Raw genomic sequence first — 22137 nt, forward strand, 5'->3', positions numbered from 1 at the left:
ATTTATCTGTAATACAGTTTAGTGGCCAACAGGTGGAGTTGTTCCCTTTGTGTTGCCATATTGGCTCTCAGACCAGATCAGGCTCAGGGGGCTTTTTTTATCCCCTTGACTCAGCATTTCAGCAAACAACAGTCCTCTCAGAAAGGCGACTTTTCATCTAAATCTTCAAATTAATTAAGAACAAAGAGCCAGAAGTGCTTTGATGTGATAACACAGAGGCTTGAGTGGCATTTAGTGCGCTCTTCAGGCTGATTTCTACATTTCTATTCAGTGAACGGTTCATTTGTTGCTCATCTGTTCTGCCTACATCTCACGTCAGCTGATAGCTATTGTCTGATTCATCTTCTGCAAATGGAGCAGATAATCCCGTCTCTGCCTTTGTGTTTGCTGATGCAGCGCTACGCTGAAGTGGCAGCTGGTAGAAAGAGCACCAGGGAGAGTCTAAAGAGGGTCATCCTAACGCCGAGACACCCTCCTTTCTCTTCACCACCTGTCTTGCCAGCTATCATAACTCTTAAGTGTCCACAGCTTCATGCCTCCTCTTTATCGATTCCCTTTACCATCCTTCACTTTTGCCCCTCTCTCCCTCCCCGTCCTCTCCTTTTTCATCATTCACGACCGACTTTCTCCCAGGAGGGGGGTTTGACTCCTAGAGGAGCTCCCTTTTCCACTTTCTTTTAAAAAAAAATCTCTAATTTTCTAAATGTTAGCTCAACTTAGTGGGTCATAGTCATTGCCTCAGGCCTTTGATTTTTTTTATAGACCTCCCCTCTCCTTTGGCTTTTAAAATGTCCCAGTTCTGCCCACTTCCTCATGACTGATACTGCACACATGAAGGAGAAATTCAAAGCTTGACTGAGAAATGTTTTGTTAATGTTTCTCCCCCCGCAGCCTTGAAGAGATCACCTGTCAGTCACTGGCATCCCCTCCCTTGGTTTTCTATAGCGAGATCACAATCCCTTTTCTCTTTGTTCATCATGTGTGTTTGCTTTGGAAAAGCACAGGTCTGTTAATGCTGCAGGTCTACTATTGTTTTTCAATATATCAAGACTTTTTGCCATAATTTATAAGTGCTGCAGTTCCTGAAATGCACCTAAATGAGAGGCTGAAAGAGTTTTCATTGAGGATACCTGCCAGGTTTTAACTAAAGTTCCTTAGCGGACCCAAGTGCAGGGCTTCACTTAGGGGTAAAGGCATCAGAGTAAATGTTAACTTATGAAAAAGTAACAGAAAAAAATGAGGAGGATCTACAGAAAACTCCAAATGTACACCATCAGGAAAATGACAAAACTCCAAAACAAGAATGAGCAGGAAAATTAAGTTACTAAGAGCAGAGAGTTAGGGAAGGCAAGAGAAGAGGAAATACTATATTCTAATTATCCAGAAAAGACTCCACCTTTTGGCCAGCGGCAGATGGGATAGGCTTCCTGACCCTGAATTTGATAAGGAGAAAATGGATGGATGGGCAAAGGGGAGGTCGAAGAAAAAGCAGTTACCAAAATAAAACAGGAAGTAGAAACGATGAAGACAACGATAAGACAGAGGGACTCTGTAGACACTAGCAAAATATGAACATGGAGACAAAAGAAAGGAGGTCAGTACACTAAACATGCTTACCTGTCTCTAGTTGATATGACCACTCTTACTGACATCACACAGGGCCAAGAGTAGAAAAAAAACTCTCTTAAATCAAGCATTCTGAACTTTAAACTGACCTCATTATTTGAAACATTTGTCCTTGAATCCTCTCATTACCCATGAGCACTCTGATGGTGTCATGGTCCTGGGTCTGGTGATCCAGTGTTTATGTTTTTGATTATTCATATACTGAATTTGGGGGATTTCTAGTATTTAGGTTTTGTTTCTATCGCTCCCTTGTGTGCTCTGTGTTGCATCTAGTTTTTCTGGTTTCCTGTTTTACTTTGACAGTCCTGCATTCTGTTTTGCTTCCTCCCTGTCTTGTGTGTGTCTGTATGTGTGATTAGTCCCAGAGTGTTCCCTCGTTACCCTCTTGTATATTTAGTCCTCTGTCTTCTTCTGTCTGTAATCGTTTTTTTTGCATTTCCTCTGCTTTTGTTCCCCTTGTGTTTCCAGGTTTTTAGGTTTCTTGTTTCTTGTTAAGGTTTCATGTAGTGTTTAGTTTTCCCAGTATAGGTTTTGTTAGCTCTGTGTTAGTCAGTCTTTGCTTTCTGTTAATGCCCACCTCAATCTCCGTTGTCTGCATTTGGGTCCGCACTCCCTCATCTCCATGCCGTGTTTCTTTAGCAGAGGTGACAGATGGATGCATCATGGCCAACTTGGGGTTCAGTGTTTTGCCCAGGGATACAAGGGATCAAATTTCTGACCTCCCACTCAGTAGATGGTAGATGACCCTGTGCAGCTCCTGAACCACAGCCACAACCTGGCAGCACATGTATGAGAGAAAACGAGGTACAGAATAATAGGACTCCTGTAAAGGTTGTGTTGAGAGCACACAACTTGGAAAGTATTTCCTTCTGCCTGAAAAGCAGTGCTTGGTACTTGTGTGTCATGACCTCAATTTCTAGTCTCTGAGAAATGTGAAACTGCATGTCCATGTTTTTTCAAATAAATAAAAAGGTTCATATTTGCAGAAGGACATTTTGTTCCAGATAGTACCAAAATCAAATATAACTGCTAATCAACTGTTTGGCTTAATAATTGTAATAAATGTCACTTAAATAGACATTGCAATGCTGCTGAGTTGTTTTAATGAACATTTTGCGATCTAGTGAGCAGTTTTAGTAAAAACTACTGTGTATTTTTCTTAGTAATGAAGCAGCATGCTCCTCAGTGAAGCTTGGTTCATTATAATAGCAGCAGAGCTTCACAGACACAGTGGAATAAAGTCTCTGGATTATGTGGGAAATTGTTCTGTGTTGCTTCTATGCACAGCCTTTGAGCAGCTTTAATGTTTTAGCTGTTTACCGTCACCTGGGAGCAGTGTGACAAAAAACAGGTGTGTGGGCTGCTTGGTGTCCTTGGTGAACTGCACACAAGCATATTTGCGCCCTCATGCCCCTTTGCACAGACTCAAAATGACCCAATTGATCATAAAGCAAGCAATAAGCAGTAACCTCAGACCAAGAAAAAATAAGGCAATGCAAAAGTGCCAAAATCTGCAGTTCCTTCAGTGGCCACTTGAGGCTTACTCCAGAAGCAAGTCTCTACACAGGAGAAATAAACACGAAATATAAAAAGGTCTACAGCCTGGTAACAAAAACGGCCTCTGTGGATAACTTCCCTTTTCAAAACAACTCTGCTGTGGGTTATGTAAGTTAACTGACAGGTGTATCTGCACAGATTACCTGACTAATATTAAGTTTTGGTGAAATACTAGTATTTCATTGGTCTGTTAGCACAGGTTAGCAGATAATGTATCTATAATATCTATGTCGTTGTGTCCAGTTTAGTAGTTACTGGCTGGCAGGTGAGGTGCCAGAACAACTGAAGGAACAGTGATGGAGAGCGGACAGGCAGGTGTGTTTCAGGAAGGTATTCCTTCTTGCAGGTTTGGCGTTCAACTTGACAGTTCCACTAAATGCCAGGATTGTGACACTTTGCAAGAGTCAACCTTGCAAGAGTTAGCTCCTTCATCCATATACAAAATCACCTGCCTCCAAAAAAGCATCAAAATTCAAACTTTTAGCCTTTTAAATGCACTGGATGACACATTTGCAGCTGCCTTCATCTTTTACATTGTCTATGGTGGTAAATCTTTACTGAACCAATCAGCACACATGTAAATGCATATTTTATATATTTATTACTCGTGCTATTTTGCAAGTGCCCCCTAATGCACCCTCAACTGAATTGCTCCAATATCTGTACAAATAGGGAAGTAGATTGGCTCACTTTTATTGGCTCATGGTTGAGCCAATCAGCCAGTGCGTAACGTCAGGGCGGTTACTCTCCTCTTTTATAAACAGTTCATGCTCTGGACGTAATACTGAGTGCATTAAATCATTGTCCGTTTACACTGAGGAAAAGTGTCACCAGTGTCATCGTTTAAAGGTATTTAGAAGGATATGAGGATTACAGCCCTGAGACATTAGCAAGCAGATATTACTAAAATTACTCACTCTTCAGTGGAATTGTTAATAATAACAATAAAGAGATAATAAATAAGCCCTGTTTATTATCCTCTATGTGTGTAGTTTGAGTGGGAGCGGGTGCAAAGTCCAGCTTTGAATTTGGACACACACACACACACACACACACACACACACACACACACACACACACAGAGGCTGTTATCTGACGCTGCAGATTAGCAGTGCTGTCAGAGTCTCTGTCCTGTAGAGTGCGTTCACCCTCAGGGAGCAGGAGATTCCTGCATTAACTCAGCATTCCCACACTCTTTCATTCCCTTAAATCCCCCTCCCTCTCTCCAAGGCTGTCTCTATCTCAGTCCCTCCTCATCTCATAATCCTCTGCTTCTTCCCTTTTGACTGGCAGTGGAGAATTGCTGTTGTTGTTGTTACTGTGTGCAAAGTGTGTCCCGGACGGTGGAGGGTGGCCGATAAGGATCTGGACAATTCCTACTCAGGCTCCCTCATGCCTTTTAAGGTGGTCTTTCCGCCTGAAAGGCACAAGTGTGTGAGGAGAGTAAAAGAACAGGGCAGCTCAGAAGGAGTGAGTGCAGTGCTGGTGGAGGTCTGACAGCTCTGCTGAGACAGGAAGCACTAGATTTCACAATAAGACGGTTGCATTGCACACAGAAGTCGACAGACAGGCACACACACTACTGCCTCCTCTTAGAGGGGAGTTGTGAAACTTCAAAGAGCCAGACAGAGCTCTGTGATGATTTCAGAGGTCTCCTGAAAAACACGGTGGAATGCACTTTGACCTCAGGGTGTGAGGAAGAGGAGACATGAGGAAGAACTACAGCGATATTCCACTCATCTATGTGACAGAGGTAGCTTTTGAACTTTATTTCACTCTAAAATCTGATTGAATGTTGATTATCTTGTCATCGGCTTGATGAGAGATGAAAAAGTCGCTTCTTTTTTCGTTTACGTGAAGTCACCTGCAGTCACTTTATATTCACAGCAGCTCAGTCACACAAAGACAAAAGCATTAATTTATGAATGAAATGTGCTCTGATGTATAGTAAGAACTTGATATTCCTATAGGCAGGGGAAGAGATTTTGCTCTGATTAGATAATACATTCATAAAACAGGACTACAAAGAAGATTTTTTGATCTTATGCTGTGTTGTGATTACATTAGCATTTGCCACTATACATAACTGAGGAAGGTGATTTTTAATAGTTTGAGGTCGAGTCAGACAAGTTTCACCACGTTTCTCTCTGAGCATCGACGTGTGATTGGCCTTTGGAGCTTGAATAACATCTGAGGAATGCCTACACCAAAACAGAGGCCATGCACACCTATTAAAACTGCCTGGGCTGTTTTTATTTTCTCTTTCTTTCTTTCATGATTGTTCTAAAAGAAGTCAACCGTGAAGTTTTCTGTTTCTGTTCCTCCTTTCTCTATCTGTCCATCACAATCTCATCTGCTCTATCAAAATGTCCGGTTGCTGAACTCTGTGTCTGAGAGAAAAGCGTCCCAGAGCGTATCCCTGGAAGGGCGCTGTGCTTTTGGCTGCTTTTATTGTGCTGACACTGTGTGTTTTATGTGCGCACATGCATTATGTGCCTCATTGTGTCAGTATATGCACAACACAAATGCCTTTAAAAAAAAAAAAAGATCTTATGTAACCACTTCCACCACAATGAGCCTCTTCCTGTCCTGTCAGGCTAACAGCCTTCATCAGATGACCAACAAGGAAACAGTAGAGGGAAGAAGCTGGTAGTTTTTATCTGTCATTCTCCTCAAGGTCTCAGCGCTGCAAAAACCTTCAGCAACAAGTCTATAATCAGCTGTCGCCTGTGTTTTCACAACTTATGCATGCGTGATATGTTGTCAAACCCTCTGTGTGCAGTATGTGTGCGAAGCCTGAGAAATGTAGACACTTCCATCCGTTTACCATGGTAACCAGCAGCATTCAAGACCTTCATCTCAGTGCTTCGTCTTGTCTTCCTCCTGCTCTCTCGCTGTGTTTTAACCCCATAACAGAGGGAACATCTCAGAGGACACCATAGCAAGAAATATCTTTTTAACCTTCATCCTTACTTGCACTTAAAGCAACACTATGTAGCTTTTGTTGTGTGGGGGCAACAGCACCCTCTGTGGCCAAATGTGGTAATTACATGAATGCTTGCGTTATAGTCCAGAATAAATGGGGAACAGACTTGTAATCTAAAAAATATGAATTTGTTTTTTTTGTCTTCCTCTGATTAATTTTTAATAGAAAGAATTGAAACAATATATGCAGTTTGGACATTTATTGGTTTTTGTAGTAGAGATAACTTTAGTTGTAGTAGAATACCTTTAAGTTTTAAGGACATCACTTCATGGGTGTGAAATGAGCTGCAATCGAAAATATCTAGCAGCAGCCTCCTGATCACACCACCTTCAACCACCAACTAACTGCTTCTCTCATGTGGTTTGACTTGAACCATCTGTTTTAGTTACCATTTCTTGAGGGCTGTAATTAACCAAGTATGTCTAAAATCCCATAACCCTGCCAATCATCTTACAGTCATGATAAAAAGAAGTACACCATCTGTCAGTTCTAAGGTTTTACTTATCAGGATATAATTTTTTAAAATGTATTTGGTCGATATCAGGTCTCAAAATTTGTTAAACACAACCTGAAAGGAGCAAAAACACAAGAAATACTACAATGTGGCAGTATTTATTTTTTTAGCAGGAATACCTTGAAGTAACTTGAAGTAGTCGTTCTCTGTATGATCTTATCCATCTCACATTGTTGTTGGGGAGTTTTGGCCCACTTTTCTTTATAATGTTGATTCACTTCATTGAGATTTGTAGGTTTTTGTTTATGTACAGCACTCTCAAGGTCCGACCACAGCGTTTCAATTAGATCTGACGTTAGATTTACTGCTGTGTTTGTGATCATTGTTCTGCAGAATGACCTAATTATTGCCAATCTTAATCTGGTCTCACATTTGTCTCTAGAGTACTTTGGTTTACAGAGGACTTCATAGTTGACTCAGTGAAGTCCTGTGGCTAAAAAACAAGCCCAAATCATCACATCACCCCTCCACCACCGTGATTCACTGTTGGTATAGTCCATTATGGCCAAACATCTCCAGTTTGGTCTCGGCTTCCTACAGGAATTTTGTGTTCAGATGCAGCTTTGCAAACATAAGCCGTGCTACCATTTCTTTATAGTGAGAAGAGGCTTCCTCCTGGAAACCCTTCCACAGAAGCCATACTTGTTCAGTCTTTTTCTAATTGAACTTTAACCCAACCTGTAGAGTCTGAGATGTATCTCTTGGGTTTTTTTTGCAGTTGCATGGTCTGATGTTGTTGTTGTTGTTATGAATTTGTTGGAACCTCCACTCCTGGGAAGATTGCGGCACACCTGAATGCTGAATGGCGGGGTGAGGGGCGGGTCTATGAACATAAGTACAATAAAGCAATCTAGCCATTTGATAACACTTGAATAAAACATTATCAAATGATGTTTTATTCAAGTAAATTGAATAAAAGACCATTTTTATTCAGTATTTCAGTAAATTAAACCCTACATAAAAATTTTGTTAAATTTTATTTATACAGGGCTAAATCACAACAACATGTCTCAAGGCACTTTATGTTGTAAGGTAAAGACCCTACAATAATACAAAGAAAACTGAAAAAAACCCCAACAATCATATGACTCCCTATGAGCAATCGCTTTGGCAACAATGGGAAAGAAAAACTCCCTTTTAACAGGAAGAAACCTCCATCAGAACCAGGCTCAGGAAGGGGCGACTGGTTGGGGGTGAGTGGATGAAGACAGGACAAAGACATGCTGTGGAAGAGAGACAGAGATTAATAATAGCAAATAATTAAATGCAGTGAGGTGTATAGGAAAGATTTCTGTATTGCCACCCAGTAGATGCCAATATGTTATATGTTCTCAGATTAATGAAAAGGAGCGCACGTCTAAAACTTTTAAGCATGGCAGTAACGTTTCATACATTACCAAGTAACTACAAAAGCATGCAGCACTGCAGTGTTTTTCAGATAAAGCTGTTTAGTGTGTTGTTTCCACAAATATGAAGTCAGACAGTCAGACAGGCAGGCATGGACACGGCAGCACCGAGGAGAAAAGACTTTGAGCCAAATGACTATTCAGCCGTCTGCGGCTGTCAGTATAACTCCCTCTGACCGGACTCCACAGGCAGTTTTTCATGTTTCCTGACCATCTTTCCAAAGTCGCTGCCATCAGAAATTGTTTCTAAATAAATAACATTTTTTAAATTTTAAACCAAGAAGAATTATAAATATTTAGTTGTATTTGCTAGCCCAGACTTCCAGAACGAGCAGGAAGAACTGCAGAAACTGTATTAAAAAATAACATTATTGTACAATAGCATTGCTATTTCTGCCTCCAGAAATACATGCATTTAACCAACCAGTACGGCAGCTGTATATATCTGTGTATATATAATTGTGCATGCACACAGTCACAGACTCACATAAACATTTATGTCAGAGTTTATGTCAAAGCGAGGAGAAAATGCCAGGAGGTGGCCCAAAAACACCCTACACCTGCAGGCCCAAACCTCTACGTGTGTGATATAATGAAGTAAATCCACCTGATGGTTTCAGGGGTGTGCTTTATTTGTGTTGTACACTAACAGGTGCCTAATTCATAAGGCACCATATTTCTAAGTGTACAGATGACTCAGTAATTGTGTTTCTGCTGAGCAATAAAGACCCTGCAGGGGTTTCAGAGTGGTGTAGGGCCGCTTCTTGGATATTAATGCAACAAAAATGAAAGAGATGCTCGTAGATATTATGATTCTCTCGCTTGTTGAGTTTGAGCAGTAGTACAAATGCTGTCACGCTGCGGTTGATAGCAAGTTGACCTTTGAGCTTCAGGTGGTTCTTTGAGGTTTTTAATGACGGCGCCTTCATGAGATTGTTTTATTATTGTTTTAACATCAAAAACACAAACAGACCTGCAGGCTGATTGACCTCCTTCTATATCAGCTTAGGACTTTGAACAAGACCCAGTCAATCCATGCTGATGCCAGCCTACAGACAGGAAAGCCAACCAGCAGGTTAATCACAGAGGCCACTGGACTTTAAACAATGCTTCTTATGTCTGTGCAGTTATTGCGCCTTTATTCTCCTGATTCATCAAGAATCAAGCTTATGGTTGCCAGTTATGGGCATTCGAAGCTGTATGATTCAACTTCACAAAGATAAAGTTTTGAAAAAGTGAGTAAAATCATCATCTTCAGAAAATATGTGGAATTGTTTCCTTCCTGTAGTTCCACAATGTATCGGGTAAAATCGAGCCACAAGTCATGAAGCACAAAGATGCCTCTTGATATCACATTTACAATTTGATGATTTGAATTTGCAAAAACAAGACAAAGGAGCTGAAGGACGGATGAATGCTTTTGTGTCCTCACACCTTGACTGTTTTAATTCATTATACTCTCACCATAATGCTGTTTCCAGCACATGCCACCTGGAACAAATTCGGTTTGTTGTGAAGGACAAGCTGAAGGTTTTTGGCATAATTTAGTTCTGCTTTCTCCTCAGATAACATCGAAACACTTTCAGATACAGTTATCTCTTATCAAAGTGTTACAGTTTCCGTTCTGAATTTCAGTGTTGTGGGATGATTTCCTTTTATTTAATTCTATTTATAGTCTTTGTTTGGCAGTACGGTGCAGAGAGTAGACAAGAAAGCAAGGAGAAAGTGGGGCTATTGTGGGGGAAGACTTGAATACATGCAACTACTCCAACCTTTGGTATTTGGAGCACCATAAGCTCAACCAAGTGAGCTTATGGTGACGACAAGGAACCCTGGTCATGAATCGTCCATGAATTGCCACCTTAAAAAGATGGAGAGGTTTATGTATCCCCCTGAGGCCTATTTGCCCCAGTAGGGCCTCCCAGGGCAAAGTGGTTCCAGGTGAAGGGTCAAAGTCTGATTCTTATGATTATGATCTTTATGAAGGACTCATAAATGGACGATGGTACCTCGCTGGGACTGGGGTTACAGGGTCCACACAGCCATGACTATGCTGCATCTCCTGCATGTCTGTATTGTAATTTATACTAACATCGAGGTTAAGATGCCATTAAAACCAAGTGAACAAATGGACTGAAACAACTTTTACTTCTGCTGTCTTTTAAAGATAAAAAATATAACATTTAAATTATATAAAAGAGGCTGTAATGAGATAAATAATTATTAAAGAGTACTAGTCGCACTAAAGGGCATGCTGTAGAACAAAAAAAAAACTTCTGTTCTGTTTTCATATTTAATGTTTCCATTTGCTTCAAGTCTCATTATGACTCACATTTTCCTCTCATGCTAATTACATTTTATTTTTGCACCCAGACATTTTTATAGAGTTTATTCAGCGTGTCTAGCACGTAGTGAACAAAAGCCCACATCTTCACCATTACTCACAATCTCACATCTGCCTGAAAACTGTCAGTCCTCATGATATAAATTTCTGAGAATGCTCGTTGCTCCACGTAACGCTTACTGTGTTGACTTGCCAGCAGCTGGTTAGAAGCCAGTACGAGATCAGGAACTGAATTCATTAAAGACATTAAATGCATATCCTCGAGGTGAATCAGCTGAGGTTAAGTGTCTGTGAGGGTTTCCGTAAAAAGAGTTGTGTGTGCGTTTATGCATGTGTGTCTTTGTCTTTGCTTGCTACACCGTTAGTGGCTACAACTAACAATTTTTTACAAAATTTTAAATTGCTAAACTTGCAACATTCCCATTAGCCTCAAAAGCACCGTAGTGCAAAATAGAAAGCGATAACAAGCTAAACTAAGCTGATGCAAGAGGCCAAAAGGAAGGTGTAAGAGTGTGCCAATAAAAGGAGCAGGAGCATAAATAATGAGAATTATTTAAAATAGCACGGAAGAAGAGTATTCAAAGACTGTAAATCCCCCCGAAGAATGAGGGCTATACTAATACTTAGATGTTTTATGATGTTTTTATTACAACATCCTGAAATCAGAATGTTTTTATTATCCAGTCTTTAAGTCTGATGTCATTAGCTGTTTCCTGGTCCAAACTCCGCTTCAGGTCCCAAAGTCAAACAAACACTGTGGCATCACTGAGAGTTACAAACTGTCTACATTGTTTCATCTGTAATAAAATGGTCAGTGTGGCTGCTCTATCAGGTGTAATAAATGAAGTTAAACACCCAGGCATCCATGAAAAGTTAGAGTTAGTTCGTTAGTTTCCATCTAAAGATGATATACCATGTTCTGACTGAGGGATTTCACATTAGCACAGGGAAGCTCTGTTTAAGTGATGAAATTTTTCTCCCACTTTAAACACTATGTCAAGATGAATACAATCAACCTTTTGGGATTACTCGAAATGGTTTCAAGGTCAAATTACAATGAAGGTCAAGGTCAAATGCTTAGCCAGCCCAGGTAGTTGTGTCCCCTGAGGCCTAATATATTGTTGTGAAGTTTAAGAGGGTCCATGGAAGCTTGTGGGTAATATAAAGTTTTTAGTTCCAGTATTTTTAGGGATGGACCTTTTTAGCTGCCAAATGCTGGTAACAGTATGGCATGTGCTACACAGTGAAGTTTTATAGTTTCTTTACCAATTTACATTTTCATATCCAGCACATGGAGTAATGTCCTTCATTTAAATTCATGTTTACTTAACATTGATGAATGTAAATCAATATTATCTCAGTTTTAGCTCTACTTTTGGTCCCCACCAACTGCTGCAGAAAATGTCTAGCTTCCCACAGTCACGGTAAAAAGAAAGTACACCCTCTTTAGGTTTTGTGCTCTGGGGAAGGTTTATAAGGCCAGTAAATTCCCCCCAAGATCAGTGACCATACAATACTCAGAGATACAGAAAAACCCAAGTGCTACACCTCAGACTCTACAGGCCTCAGTTAAATGTTAAAGTTCATAAAGAGACTATAAAAATGACTTAACAAGTGTTCTTGTTTGGAACGACAACCAAGAGAAAGCCTCCTACCTCTAGAAAGAACATGCCAGCTAGACTTAGACTAGTCTCCGCGTCCACACTAGCGTTTCCAGTCGTTTTCACAGAGTTGTGCGTCCACATTGAAACGGCCGAAAACACTTACATTCCAGTACTGAGCATGCGTGAAGCGCAAGAAGATTCGGTCTGCCTCATTTCTGTCAGCCGTTTATTTACTTTCCGGCTCGTTGAAACGACGCGGCAAAAGGTCGAGGAAAAGCACCGAGTTTTTTAGATGGACTAACAATGAGGTAGAGTTGTTGCTGCGAGTAACACAAAAGTAGAATGTTGCAAAAGCGAGTGAGAATTAAATAATTTGAAGAAAAGCTATCTGGAGTATGTACAAACTGATATTAATCTTTAATAGGGCTGTCAAAATTGAGAGCAAACAAAACAACTGCTGTATAATGCCCTCCTCTGTCTTTGTTTAATTGGTCACATGACTGCATCACATGACTAAAATGCATCATCGTTTTAGAAAGTCTCCATTTTCACTGTCCACACTGCTGCATCTCAACAAACCACAAGGCTTCTAGAACAATGTCCACAGCATGTTAGCGCAAACACCTCATACCAACAGTGAAGCACGGTGGTGGAGGGGTAATGATTTGGGTTTGTTTTGCAGCCACAGGACCTGAGCACCTTGCAGACATTGAGTCAATCACAAACTCCTCTGTACCAAAGTGCTCTGGAGTCAAATGTGAGGACATCCGTCTGACAGCTAAAGCCTGACCTAAATTTGGTCATGCACTGGGACAAAGATTCCAAGTACGGCAGCAAATCTGCAACAGAATTACTGATAAAGAAAATAATCAAGGTGTTGCAGTAGCCCAGCAAAAGTCCAGAGCTCAACCTGATTGAAATGCTCTTGTGGGACCTTAAGACTGCGGGCCATAAATGAAAACCTCAACAAAGTGAAGCAACATTATAAAGAAGAATGTCTCACCTCTGTGTTCCCTCACTAATAAAACCAGGAGATGAGGGAGGCAGCAGACTTACACAAACTGAACGTGGCCTCATCAGACACTGATTAGACCGGAGCTGTTTGTGTTTAACTCTCCTGATGATAATGACCTTCACTGACAAGCTTTTATTCAACTTACTTCCTCTGCATCCTCTGATTTTTGTGCACGCACTAACGAAAGGCGCCATGCCATAGTCACTGTCCATTACTCCTCATCTCTTCTGCGCAATGCTCAATTTATCACCATGGCAACAAGCAATGTTATTAGCAGCCTCTTACTGTTGATGGCCCTAGCTGTGCGTCAGCAGACATTCAGACACACGCTAATGACTAATTAAAGGAAAAACGTAAACCCTTTACCCCTACAGTGACGGGATACTTTGACAGGCATTTCACCTGTTCAGTTTCTACAATAAAAAACCAAAATTTGCACATTTATACCAGGATTAAACCACCTATTTTGTAAAAATAATCACTTACCTGTTATTAAAAAGAAACTTATGTTTTCACCCATTGCAGTGATTTATGAAAGCCACAAGCATGTCTGTATATTTAGTTTATTAAATTAAAGTCTGAGGGGCACTTCCTTTCCTCACGTTTGAACATGAATGCTTGATATGATAGGATTTATTCATCCTTTAACCGGGTTTCCTGTTGTGTGCGTGCTCAGCTTCATTAACATATAACCTTGTCCTTGACTTTAGCCTCAAGCTGCCTGGTCTGAAGAGTTTGTAGTGTAAACAGAGGCTTAGTCTTCCTTCTGTCATAATTTATTTTGTCAGCAGAAAATAGAAGCGTTAGATTCCCTCACTTTAGTTCTATTTCTGCTTACAATCCTACCCTCATTGAGATGATCCATTGTGATTGCTCTGTAAAGATTTTAATTCAGGGTTATGCTCATGCCGGAGGCCGCTGTTGAACTGTATCACCTTATGCTGAATGGGGTTTTGAATATTTTATCCCTCTAATCCATAAGTTAAGTTTTAGGTCACATCAGAACAAGGATAAAAACTTAAATACAGGTTAGTGGAGAGCATAAAGAGAGAGCATGAGAAAAAATCTGCTCTTTTATAACAAATTCTTATCAGCAGTAACCTACGTTCTTCTATGTGTTACAAGAAGTTGCTTGAGAACATTGATGCCAGTCTAATATCAGCTATATGCAAGCTAACAGCTAGTTCAGCTTATCATATAAACAAAAGGAGCTGGTTTGGCTCTGAAACTTAACTATTTGATTTGTAAAGAAACTAGACTTAAAAACAACAAAGAGTTCCCACAATAATTTATTTAACTTTTAAGTTTCATTAGAAGATAAAGCAAAGATGGAAAGCTAGCATGTTTTTGGCTAATGTGTCTCACAGCTAGCAAAGAAAACATTGAGAAACAGTGGATTCTATAAGTCTCTGTTGCTCAAAAAGCTAATAAATCTATAGAGCTATTTATAAAGGAGACTTTTAGCTGTTGGCCATCCTACAGTATGTGAATGTCGGGGTTTTATCAGCTGAGTCACTTGATATTTTGACGAAATAACAGTGAAGGTGTCGGTTTGTTGAACTGCTTCCTCTTATCTCTCGCTGACCTCTCACTTTAATGTCATACCTTTGTGATTTCCAGTTCCTTTAACTCTGCCTCGGTACACCTACACATCACAGCAGTTGTCACTGATTCTGAGGGAACAAAATTAGCGGAGAGAGACCTGAAACCACTCAGAAGAAGACAAAGGGGCCTAAATGTCACAATCTAGCGGTGTGGGGCAGGCGGTGACGTAGGTGTGCGGTGGGATGACACATGAAAGCGTGGCCGCTGCCCCACGCTTTGAAAGCGTGACCCTTTAGATATTTATTTCAAACAGCCTGCAATGCCTGGGTGTTTGCTCAGAGAGGCTGTGCTGTCCTTTATGAAAGCTTTCACACATTCTGATAGATCTGCTCATGTAACTGTGTTTTTCTAGCAGTGGCAGAAGACTGGGACATGCGATAGAAATTAATATGTTTCATGTTAGATCCAATGGTTTCCCTGTTTTATCACAATTTTAAAGATGTAAAGATGAATCTGTTAACTGGAAACGCTTTTATTTTTTACTACCTCTCTTTAATCCATAGTCATAGCAGACTTGTGTCTTTGTTTTAAAAATTAGAACAAAGTATAACAACTACAGCATGATGACGAAAATGCTGGGCCACGCCTCCTAATCTTTGATTCTGGTGTATAAACACTTTTCCTTGATATTCACTATGAAGAACTCACTGAGCTGGGGGATTGCATAATGTGTAAGTCACCAACTCTGCTCACTCGGTAACTGCAGAGCTCTAAACCTCCTCTGGCATTAACATCAGCACAAAAACTGTGCGCCGGGAGCTTCATGGCACAGGTTTCACTGGCTCCTGTAGATGTGACGCGTTGAGTTTATTATTACATATTCTCTGTTTGATTCTTGTCTACAGTTTATATTTCAGTCTTCATGTATTTTCTTAGTGTTTTCAGTCTTGAATTATTAGTTTATGTTTTATTCTTATCCATGTTTTATTCTGCTTGTTAGTTATCTTCTGTGTCTTATATTGAGTTTTACTCCCTCCCATGTGATTGTGTTAATTTGGGGCACCTCTGGCTCATTTTCTCCTAGCTGTGTCTAATTCCCATTAGCCCTCAGCGTGTTAGCATGTGTAGTCCTGCCATTCCTATCTATTAAAAATCATTTCTGTTTTTTCAGCCAGTTTTGAATTATTTGTTTTTCTGGTGGACTTTGCTTTATGGACTTTCAGCAAACAAAATGAAAGGCTTGCTTTAAGTTTAAGTTTGGCTAACCCATTTCCATGTATCCATATTTGGGTCCTGAGCGCTTCAATTCATCACACTCTTGTCCACATAGTGTCGCTGACTTGCAGTTAACCTCATAAATCCTTTTCACCAAACGTTAATGAAACAAAGAGGAGGACAGCCATGCGGATCATTTTATTTGAACGAACTTGGGTAATTTTGATCTGTTAGTGGTGCCTCGGTGCTGTTTTGACTTTAGAAACTGCAGGAATGTTTGGACACAGAATTGTAAATGACATTAGACTTAAAAGCAGAACAGTATAAATACAAATATAACTGTTACTTTTACTGTGATGTTATAAAATCCTTAATCTTCTGAACACAAATTTAACAGTTTATGTTTAAAACATTTAATTTGAGACATAAAGTGGATATAAGTGGCCAGCTGACAATGTTAAAACCATTGCCTCTGCTGACTTTTGTTTGTAGGGTTAATTGGCCAACCCGCCATCTTCAGTTATCTGGTTTTAGCAACTGGTTAAAAATATTCCGTCTGTCCACTTCCTTTACCAATTCAGAGAAAAGACAAGGTAAATCCCGGACAGAGAGAGAGAGAGATGATCAGTCACACATATCGCCACTTTAGAATCAGTTAATCAAACATGCACCTCTTGGACTTAAAGGATACTAGAGTATGAAAGAGGAAACCTTAAAGGCACAGGGAAGCCCTAGCTGGCTTATTCCACCCTAGTTTAAAAAATTTTGTTCAAATCCTGGAGATTTTTCTTCTGGGGAAGGTCATCCGTCTTTGGCAAGGGGAGGGATGCTTATATTTATTGTATGTAGGGAAAAAAACAGAAACAGCTAACATATGTGATTATTTTTTATTTTTTTTAAATGAGGAGTATAATATTTACTTTCTTAGGATCATCTTTTTTAAAATTAAGAAATATATCATTCACCTTGGTAGAGGTTGTAAGTTAGCTGTCTCTTTCATGGTTTAGAAAAACAAGAAAACTTGAATAGAGGATATATGTTTACAAGTGTAAATACCACCCTCATGCATTCATGCATGACTTTAAACAGAATTTGTCAAGTGAATCAGCCAACAGCTGCTTGTGGTTGAAAGCAAGTTGCTGATAAAGCAGCAGTTTCCACAGACTGCCAAGAAATACATTTGCATTATATGCAGTGTGAAAAACAGTCATCACCTCTATTTTGGTCCTTAAGCCTTTTGTTGGAGGGTAAAATGTAAATCACAACATCTGTTTAAACATAGCTACAGCTTCTTTTTGTACAGTTAAAATTTATATGGTATGGAGAAATAAAAATGTCCAAACATTTTTATTGTTTTTTCCGCCAGCTTCAGAGGACAGTTTTTAATAATGTTTTTTGTTTGTTTGTTTTACAATGATAAGGATTTCTAAAGAAGCAGAATTCCTAGAAAATACAGAGAACAGTCCTTTGTGAACTCATTTGCAGCCTGAGTCTGTATCTAGTAATGCCCCATGGGTGTATCTCAATGCCTTCTCAAGGTTTTCCTTTATATTTCTGGGTATTGTAGTGCTTTGAATTGGTTGAAAACAACATCAGCTGATATACCTCATGTTTCCCTGTTGGTTTGACGGATTTATAACCCGGTTATTTTCACCTCCAGGCAAACAAAAGCCCATCTCTGTTGTGCCCATTCAGCGGACCATCTGTTGCATATGTTGGATGTTTGTGCTCCACTGTATTTGTGTGTCTAACGGCATCGATTAGGCCATTTATGCACATAGTGCATACAATAAAGCTGCATCAGGGTTTATAAAGCTGTGGCTGTGTGACCAACCTCGACAGTACAGCAGTCTGCTGCAGTCAGCTTAAATTTACCGCCACATCTCCTTAAACCCTCTCAGCCTTTACCCACCCCCAGCGCACCCATTCAAGTGTCCCATTCATTTAGGCTTGGAGAGAAAAGGCATGGCTGGATAGCGGGGAACTTTAGCCTTCCCTGAAGAAATGCTATTATAGAGGGTGAAAAGAGCTTAGGGAGCGTGAGGAAGAGGAGGAGAAGGAGGAGGAGAGTCTTCTTCAGTTGATTTGCTTGAAAGAAACAGAGTTGCTTCTGAGGCAGAGATACAAAAAGGAGGGAAGGCAATAAATAAAATGAAGAAATTGAATTAAAGGCTTAAAAAAATGTGCACACAAGGTCAGATGTCTTGGAGAACTGAAGATTAGAGCACACTGTTCATGGTTTTACTAGATGTACCTGGCTCATCCTGAGCTTATGAAGCTCACCTACAAGAAAATTTAATTTATTCAACACTTCTGACCTGAAAATTGGTTAAAAATGTTTTTAAACAAAGATTTAAACTATGAAGATTTTTAAATTAAATAACTGACACACTCCAAGTTATAATATCACACTAAATTGCCAGATAAAGATAGCTGGGTTAGGATAACAAGATATGCATTGACTGTGGCGCAAGCTCCTTTTACAAAGGATGGGCTCGCTTATACTCTTTAACAAGGATTCGAAACTAAGATACACAGCTGGAAACCCTTTGCATCGACACATAAGGCAGTGCTACAACCAGCAGTCCTGCATAAATAATAAACTTAGGGCTAACGTGGCAGGCTACCCATGAAATTTAGGATAAACCACAAAAAAAACAGTATAGACAACTGCAACCAGATGCATGTGGTGCACAAGTTGATTCATGAAGTCACAGCTTGAATCCTTGAGTGAGAGAGCAACTTTAATCTGAGGAGAACAAGCTTGTAAATGTATAATACTGTCATATCTAGTGCTGCCTGATAGGCAGACTCAGGGAAATGCTCAGAGATATAGCTTTATTGCTGAAAATCATAAGGTGGTTCTAGGAAGCAAATCTACCAAGAATACTATTACAATTGGAATGCTAGGAACTCAGAACGTACTACACAAAAGGGAAACAGGGCACAAGGAAGACACACTTATAGGAACCATGAGGGACGACACAAAAAAGGACAGAAGAAAACTGAGGACCAAAGTGTAGATATGAGGTAGAGGCAAAGTGGAGACACGTGAGGGAACACAGCTGAACAGAATCCAACTAATGAACTAAAGAGAAGCAAAACGGAACATAACGCACACAGGATGAGAGACTATCAGAATACATCAGGAATGCGAGAACAGAAATGCAGACTCGACACAAAGACAGAAAGGGAAACACATTGAGACAAGTCTGACCTCATTCAGAGATCAAACCAAGACAACACCAGGGCAGACTGGAAACAAAAGGGAACCAACAACAACCAAGGAACTGAGAACTAGAAGCGTAGATAACACAACTCAGAATTGCTGGGAAATAATACTGTAGTTAAAGCATGAAACAATATAAACCTAGAATGTAAATCACCGGGTACGACTCAGGAACCATGATAACTGCAGGACTGGGAAGAAAATGGTCTGTGCACATAACTGGTCGCATAATAATAAGCTTCTTTTGATCTGCTGCCTCTGTTAAATTTACTGCATTACTGCAATATTTACACAAACTCAACATTTCCTTCACAATTGAAATTAAAGCCTTCATTTCAGAACTCATGTTATTTGAAGAAAAATGGCACATGAGATTATCCATGGCTTTGATATTCACCCTCTGAAAACTGCTTACTAATTCTCACACACCAGGGAGGAAGTGAGGGAGAGACAGCAACCATCACACAGGGAAAAATGGGAGAGGGAGAGGAGAACAGCTACAGGGAGAGCACAGAGATGTGGCTGATGAAGATGATCAGACAGACAGATGAAGGAGTGTCACTGTTTTAAACTTGGCACTACAGATCTGCCCTGACCCTGTGCGCCCTGCAGTCGCTGTTCACCAATCTGCAGACGAAGAGATGTAGCCAGAAACTCCATATGTACGTGAATAGGTCTCATCTGCTGCAGATTAAGCAGCTGTTTGCTGGGAAGTTCACAGTATCAGCGTATTTCTGTTTCCCGCCTCGTGGCCAAAGATTTATTTCAGGTCTAGCCGAAAAGGACTTAGTGACGGATTTATAAAAGAGTCGTGCACCTCGCACTGATGAATCTACATTTCACGCAGGCTTGGCCTCATGGCTGACCCACTGTTGGAGTGTTTGATAATACCACGTCAGACTGATTACTTCTGCCTGATGATACATGTGGATGCCCAGACTGATTAGTCACCGTCCCCGCTGCCAAGCTTTAGCCGCAGCAGCCTCCGTCCTACTCTGCTTGTATGAAAGTCTAAGGATCCTTACTTACTTACTGCTGGGCCTAATGGGGCTTATCCCTATCAACAGAAAAACATGGAAGAACATCTGCATAGTTGAATCTAGTCTTGTGGACTAAATATAGAGGGATTACACCCAGTTTTAGTTTTCAATGTTCCTTTGGATTGCAGCAGAACTGCAGACTTGAAAGGGATTAAACGTGCAGTGCCAAGTTCTGCAAGTACACGAATAAGTGACAGCGAGGAAGATTGTGCAGAAGATAAAAGCCTAGAGGTGACAGACAGGCAGGGAAGTTCTCTTCCAAAGGGGAGAAGCATCAAAATGTTGGAAAATATAATTGTTGGCTCAGATTTGTAATGAAAGTGAGCAGGAGGGTGGCAGCTTTAATGGGAAGAGAGGGTGAACGTGAGGACAGGGAAGCAGAGGGAGATGAAAGAAGGGGTGTTTTTGGCTCGGCAGGGCACAGGCAGGGCTTAAAAGCCAGGAAATTTTCTGTGCCTGAGACATGTTTGAGTGTCAGGAAAAGGAACGAAGGGAGAGTGAAAATGAAGGTGTTTACGACTGAAAATGTTTGCTTTACTCCGAGACACCTCATTTCCTGCATCATGGAGGAATATTATGCACAAATTTAGCATGAATTGATGGCAAATATATGTAAAAATAAACACAAAAACCAAAAAAATGTGTGTGTGTTTTAGACAATTTATAAGAACTTTGGACGTCTTTAATTATGTTATTTAAGCTACGGTACCTAAAAAGAAAATAGTTTACAGACTTGTTCAAACCAGTGGCTCAGAGCGTACTTCGGTTAAAGTTGTTTGGAGAGGAAACATCAGACCTTCTCCTCCTCCTTCTCCTCCTTCAATTGTTCCCTCTGGCTGTTTCATATCTACTTGACCGCGTCCATGTGGCGCCACAAAAGAGGAAGAGGTGCTGTGCAGATACTAACTAAAATCACAGCAGTGTGGGTTTCCGTGTGTGTGTGTGAGACAGAATAATGCTGTTTTCCAAGGAAGATTCAGGGATTTTATGGCCTCATAAATCATATTTGTGGTGTATTATGTTGGAAAAAAAAGACTCATTTGAACAGAATGAGAATCCTCTGCTTCTTTTATGCTTTTATCCCCTGCATTTCTTTAGTGGTATAAAATGCTAAAAAACAAAGGCTTGACTTGCAGGCTAATTGTGAAGCATCCTGGGCTGTCCCTAAGTCAGGAAACATTTGGTAATTGTACTCAAAGTCTGACTACTACTTCCATGAAGCCATAAAGCCTCTGCTGCTGCTGTACGCAGTATGTGCTGCATAATAGACCTACTGTTGTAAAGCAATTTTCAAATAAATCAAAAAAGGTTTCAGTGCCAGTGCAAAAACAAACACTGCTGTGGGAAATAACACCAGTCGATCAAAAGTTATTCCCTAACTGCGTGTTTCTCATGATAATAGCTGGAAGTGGGGTCCAACTTTCATGGTCCTGGTTTCTTTTAATCTATTTATGTTTTGGTTTCACCTCATAGATCTTCATTCTTGTGTCCACATTTTCCCAGTGTCCTTTTCTTTGTCTCATCTCTTATAGCTCCCTTGTCGTCCTTATTTCTACTTCTCATTTTATTTTGATAAAATCCTTTTTCCTTGCATGTCGTTTTGTACCCTGCCCTGATTGGTTTGACCCATGTCTAAACAGCCTGACATGTATATACAGTCCCATCTTTCCCCCTGTGATTTGTAAGATTGTTTTCAGCTTATTTCCCACACCTTATGCAAGCTTGTTGCCACCACATGGGGAAAAAAAGCATTTCTGCCAGCCATAAGTCAAGGTTTTGGTGTGTTATTTCATGATTTGGTTATTTACTCAGAAGATTGAGTTTGGAAATGCTTCTGAGGCACAGAAAAAGTAAGTTGCTGGGAATTGCATTGCCAAGGTAAAGCATTTATAGGGGAGTAAAGCAGACAATATTGTGAGTGATGTGAAACATTCACTTGCCTCCTCTATCTATTCTTCCTCCTGTGAATTCCTATTTAGTTCTTCGATCCCTTGGACTTTGTGTTATTGGTTTTTAATTAAAAGCCAAATAAAGACTCACATATTTGTTCATTTCA

The 22137-nt window shown here is 40.2% G+C and overlaps 1 protein-coding gene across 1 annotated transcript in view; it reads left to right on the forward strand.

Moving 5' to 3' along the window:
• Positions 1-4667: 4667 nt before the first annotated feature.
• The window catches only part of tmcc3 (transmembrane and coiled-coil domain family 3), a 59935-nt gene continuing 42465 nt past the window's right edge, over positions 4668-22137 (forward strand). The window contains exon 1 of the mRNA XM_031746316.2: positions 4668-4936. Coding sequence (XP_031602176.1) covers positions 4892-4936 — 45 coding nt within the window. The 5' untranslated portion in view covers positions 4668-4891. The remainder of the gene's footprint in view (positions 4937-22137) is intronic.

The sequence above is a fragment of the Oreochromis aureus genome, linkage group 17 (assembly GCF_013358895.1).
Source record: "Oreochromis aureus strain Israel breed Guangdong linkage group 17, ZZ_aureus, whole genome shotgun sequence".
Classification (NCBI taxonomy): Eukaryota; Metazoa; Chordata; class Actinopteri; order Cichliformes; family Cichlidae; genus Oreochromis; species Oreochromis aureus.